Source organism: Gavialis gangeticus, unplaced genomic scaffold, assembly GCF_001723915.1.
Source record: "Gavialis gangeticus isolate Ggan-Ray unplaced genomic scaffold, GavGan_comp1, whole genome shotgun sequence".
Classification (NCBI taxonomy): Eukaryota; Metazoa; Chordata; order Crocodylia; family Gavialidae; genus Gavialis; species Gavialis gangeticus.
In genome coordinates, this window is record NW_017728996.1 from 14,248,851 (window position 1) to 14,254,647 (window position 5,797).

At 42.8% G+C, this 5,797-nt stretch overlaps 1 protein-coding gene across 1 annotated transcript in view; it reads right to left on the minus strand.

The window, feature by feature from the left end:
- The window catches only part of SLCO3A1 (solute carrier organic anion transporter family member 3A1), a 267,397-nt gene that overhangs the window by 19,887 nt on the left and 241,713 nt on the right, over positions 1–5,797 (minus strand). Inside the window, exon 9 of the mRNA XM_019504044.1 lies at positions 2,585–2,649. Coding sequence (XP_019359589.1) covers positions 2,585–2,649 — 65 coding nt within the window. The remainder of the gene's footprint in view (positions 1–2,584; positions 2,650–5,797) is intronic.

Here is a 5,797-nt window from a genome sequence, read left to right on the forward strand (position 1 = left end):
CTGCTTTTCAATACCCTTGGGGCTCCAATGGCATCGCTTTAGATGCTCTTCTAAGAGACTGCAGTAACACTTTTATACCGCAACGTTAATATGCTGCTCTCTCACAGAAGAATTCCTATGGAATAAGATAATACATCCAAGAGGATACCAGGAGAATTCAGCTGTGTTTCATATTATTACAGTGACTATTAAAGAGATTCAATCATGCTTTACTTCTTATTGCAAAAGTTTTGCAGAGAGTGCTGCTCTGTGTGTATGTGTGTGTGTGTATAGACACACACACACACACACACACACACACACACGTTTCAGTGCAGAAACTGCAGGGCTGTTTAAAGAAGCTAGCTGCCTCTGAAATCTATTAACTCCGGATCTCATTCCTCAGATATTTAATACTCTCTTTGGTTCAAGAAACAGCTATTATCACTCCCTTCTTAAGTCTAAGCTTAAAGGTGAACTGAAAAGCTTTTAAAATAAATCAGTCAAGCTAGTCTCAAACCTAAAATTGTTCAGGGCAAGATTTGGATACCCTTATTCACAGTGAGATTTGAGCAGTACCTTTCTCTTCATTATCCATGCACAGTGTCTACAAGTGTTGATATCCTCCAGAATGTATCATCTTACTTCATAGGAAATCTGCTGGGATAGAGTGGCGTACTGATGTCTCACTGTAAAATCACTGCTGCTGTGCCCATGGGACTGCTGGTAGAGTAAGCCATTGTTCAAGGTGAGTATGGGTGGCAGATCCTAGCCCTGATGGAATAATATATGGAAGCAGCCCAAAACCCATTGTGTATCTTAAATAATACAAAGTTGGTAGCAAAAACTGCAAACACCTTGATGTTAGGAAAGTACAATCAAAAAGCGTCTTCTTCCCTGGCTTACCTGCTACGCCCTGAGTTAGAATTCTGAATTCAACTTGTGAGAGCCGAGGGCATGACATGAACCAGCCAAAGGAAATACTGTGCTTAAAGGGACTGAGCAAAGCCCGTGCGGGTCAACTGGGAGACTCCTACTGACTCCCCAGGCATTTAGATGAGATGTCTAGAGCTTGTGGCATGTCCTCTGCTTCCCTGATCATGGAGGAAGGTGTTGTGCTTTTGATAAGACAGCATATTTCAGGCCTTTCACCAGTAATGAAAGATTCCCAGGGACTTCAACAGAAGTTAGGCTGGGTTCCCGTGGTCAGAAGTCTCACTAGCTGGGGAGGAAAATGTGATTCCTTTTCTTATCCAAGGTGGCATATCAGACTGTGGGATTCTTCACCCCTCCCTATGAAAGAAAACAGGCAGCCCTGGAGAAGGCCAATGGACCAAGCAAGCAAATCATTAGCTAACAGGGGAGAAACAAGTGGCCAAATCCTGGGATGCCATGTAAGAACTGAGGGGTTTCCACCTGACATCACATGGAGTACAATCTTCTTCCTCCCACAACCAAACTGGTTAGGATGCACACACGTTAAACTCCATGGCACGTTCCCTTTGTGCAACTCAAACTGGCTGTGTCTGGACGAGACGCTGACTGCGCAGTAACCGGCATTACTGCATAGTACTAGCATCCCTGCATGGCTTTTTGGTGACACTGACTGCAGTAGCTTGTCACTCATCATGCTTCATGCCACGTGATGCTACTGCACAGTAAAAATGAGCTACTGAGCAGCCAGCGTCTCATGTAGATGCAGCCACTGGGTCTGGTTCTGATGCCTCTACCCAGGTTTTCACATACAGACCAGCTGGACTGTAACTTACTCAGCGGGTCGTCCTTTGGGCCTTCGTGTCTGGGGTGCAGTCTGGCCGACTGAGCTGAGCAGAAATTTCACACGCAGAATAAGTGCAAAACATGAGTAAGACAGGTCCATACGTGATGGACTGGACAAAGTCATCTAATGCAGTCCAAGGCAAGGCTTTGAGAAATTCAAGCCTTGCCTTTATGACCTCTCCCCAACAGTCATCCCTTTCAACATGTGTGGGAGGGAAAATTTGCAGGCAGAGGCATAACATTTTCCCTTTCATTCAGCCACAACGAAACATGCACTGATCCAGTGTTTGGCCAAATGTATTTTAATGGAAGATTAAGCCAGGAGACAGCATAGAGGTTCAGCTGGGGTTTTTAGCCCCCTTCTGTTTTCCTCCCTCAGAGTCCAAAGACAGGGCTGCTGCACAATGTGCTACAAAGCTCCTCTCCTCAAATTATCATGAAAGCATTTATCCCCTGTGGTTCGGCAGTACAATAAAGGAGTAATTTCACAAGCGGCTGACATGTTAATAACAACTACAGAGAAGGAACTGGTTGTGGGGGGTGAGGGGTTGTTTCTCACTCAGTGCTGTGATTTCCTCCATTAGCACAATCAAAGTGGCAGGGAAGGCAGGTGCCATTCCCCTTGGAGGACCTTCTGTATCGAAGGAACATGTCTGAGAAAGGACTCGGGTCTCCAGTTCCACTGAGTGACAGCCTCTGACAGGGTTTCAGCCTCCAAAAGGGTTGCATGGAGGGAGCTGGTAAATACTTACCCCTTGATGGGCAAATAAACATTCAGTTCACTTTTAAGTACAGAGGGGAAGGGAAAAGAAATGATTGCACCTACCTAGCAGACGGAGAAGCAGGAAGAGCACCCCCAAAGCATAGGATTTCAGTTCAGGGCTCACGGTTCTGTACGGAGGAGAAAGGTAGGTAATGAAAGTGATTCTTATCACACTGCTTTAATTAACACACCCCAGAGCTATGCTTTGCTGTCAATCAGGATGCCACTGTCACCTCTTCAGAAAATCATTATAGGGGTTTGTTTTTTTTCCTTTTTGCTCTGAGTGCCTACAGCCTGAAAAGTAATTGCAACTGCAGCTGTGTGATAGGTTCAGGAATTTAGCTGCACTGTTAATAACAGCTGCTAATCTTGTCACTGAAAAGGGGGAAATGCAAATCCCATCCCAGCAAATCATCATCTGCAGAATCGCAGCATTGCTTCAGAGGCTCTGGACACAGTGAATTGGCAGGTTAGAAGCCAACAACAAGCCTTGCATTATAACTTCACAGGGGAACGTGAATGAAAGAGCAGAGAGGACAAAAGACCAGAGACCAAGCCAGATTATTAAATCAACCAGGCCAGCAAGGGTTGATACACTGACCTGCCCACGTGGGATACTGTGTGTGAAGGCAAGATTACTTTCGGGACTGGTTTTAAATTCGGAAGGAAATGGCCCAGGTTAATCAGAACCTTTACTTGGAATGAAACCCGCTCTATCTGATGGGTAGTGTAACTTCACTAATTCACTCCTCATTTGTTTAATTTGCATGATGTTGCAGCCTGAAGCCATTCAATGGCGTAGGCCTACTGAACTAATTGAATGTCACATGGGATTAATCTGGTTATAAGCACATACTTTCTTATATGGAGTTTATATTTTTTGGTACATAAAAGGCTTATGAAAGCAGGGCAGAGATGTCAGATAAAAGGCCCCACCAGAAAGAGAAACTTAGAGTATGGACACATGAGCAAAACTGCACGAGGTCAATGCGGCTATGAATTTATGATCGTCAGCTACTTTGCAGTAACTGGTCCTGTATATGCACTTGCCCCTCAGCCATTGTATGTGGCAAGACATTTTGCATTTTCCCCAGGGTAAGAATGTACACACTAGAAATGGGTCTGGAGTAGCTAACACTACATTTCACACTCTAGTTTTCCTAGTGGTTATTGGTTTATGTGACCATACCCTGAAAAATATGCCCTACACCCACACTCTTCTATTAACATTTTCCAAAGTTTATAAATATATTATTCAAGGCACCTGTGTGCACAGTGGGACCTCTATGTATATGCATGATGGAAGGGAATTAGATAGCATTGAATCCATTACTACTTCTGACAGCTGTCAAAGGTAAGAGAGGACTCTTGATCATCCGGTCTGATCCTCCTGAATATCACAGGCTGTATACTATCAACTCCATAATTTCTGCATCAAGACTATAACATTTTGGCTGAACAGCAGCACTGCTTTTTAAGGGATATAGAGCCTTGATTTCAAGACTTCAAATGATGGAGAATCTATCCCATCTCCTTAGAAATGGACTCCAATAGTTAAAGGCTTGAGAGGGGGGAAAGATGGGAAGTGGGGGACCATCAAACTTCATGGTACTCAGTTTCCTTATTTTTTTTTTTTTAGAGAGCTGGTGAAAATTTTTCATTTGGAACATCTGATCTTATGAGGTCTTATAAGGACTCCTCCAGGCCTAATGTCTATGAAATCTAGTCCAAATGACTTTCTAAAAATACTTTTAATATATTTTTCAGTAAAAAAGCCTGAAGCTTCATTTTTTCCATTGATTTTTTTTTTTAAAGAATCATTTTTTTCCCCCCTGTGAAACCCAGGAAAATGCTACCCCCCAGCTCTGATACTCACCCCTTTCCTCTGACTGCTCTTATATACAGTACTTAAAGCTTGCAGCAGCTCCCGCTGAAATCAACATGAATTTTGCAACAGAAATAAATAAGTAGCCAATTAGGCTTTCAGTGCATTAACCCTTAAGGGCACAAACTGGTCTTAATTTCTGTCTGGGTGGCACTGACACCCCTTTGGAGAACTGATAAATAATAACAATAATGCCAGAGGGCCTTGGACAAACAATTGAGATTTTCTTTATTTATATGTGTTCAAAGCCTTATTAAAATGTCTTTGAGTGACATGATCTTCTCCCTCCTTTGTAGCCTTGTCTCCCACAATCTCCTTAGTTATCACTCAAAAGCAATGTAAGTGGCTCCAGGCTGTGTCTAAAACAGTAATCCCTTAGATTGCACTGTGGCCATTCAAACCAGACTTCAGTGCATGTACAAAGTCAGGTGTCCAAGTGTGGCTGTCTGAGTCTGCCTCTTTCTAGGCCAAATGAAAATACCTCTTTTCCTCAGCTGCAAAACTCTAATCAACTCTCAGAAAGAGACGGCTTTGTTTTAACTTGCCCAAATAGGTAGAGAGTTCAAATCTCAAAGCCAGAAGCATCTTGCACATATATGTATGGTGAGATTGGTTTCTGGACCTTGTTACTTAGAAACTGCAGCATACCCAGAACATCAGGCGAGATGTGGAAAGCTGCAGATTGTCTGAACATTTGTTATCAAAATTGGCAGTTCTGGCAGGAACATAGTTATGACTTTCTGTGTGTGAATTGTCTATTTGAAAGGCCTGTGAAATTGAAGTTTTTTAACATCTTTTTTTCTCTTGTGTTCTCTTTCTTGCCTGGCCACTGGTCTGTCTCGCTTGAAGATGCACCTTAAGATGACTTCATTCGGAGTCCTACAAGTGCTGGTAATTTCCCTGAACAAAGAACCCTCCAAGCCTCAAATTACATTTGCCACAATATTTATCACCGGAAATTTGATTTCCTTTTAGCTATCATAGATGCAAAAAGAGAAATGAACTAGGAGGTAGAATATCTCAGTGTAGACCCTGCAGTAAAACATGCCCTCATATGGCTGATCTGTCTGAGACCCACTCAAGAGTGTTTCTACAGATCTTATTGATTGAATTTTATTGGAATTTTCTAGGCTGCAGACTGGACCTGCTTATTTTGCCTCAGGTATTATAGGCTGTGAGTGATGACCTGGACAGACCCCATAATTCCAAATAAAAGGGAGGTTTCGATGCATATGTGTATGAGAGTGCATTTGTTCTGCATGGGAATATATGTTTGCAGCCACAGATGTTCCATACAATGCACTAAACGTAACTAAAAAATTGCTTTTGTTGCTGTTGACATATTGGGCCAAATCCAGCAGGGACCTAAACACCTCTCATTGCTTCTAACA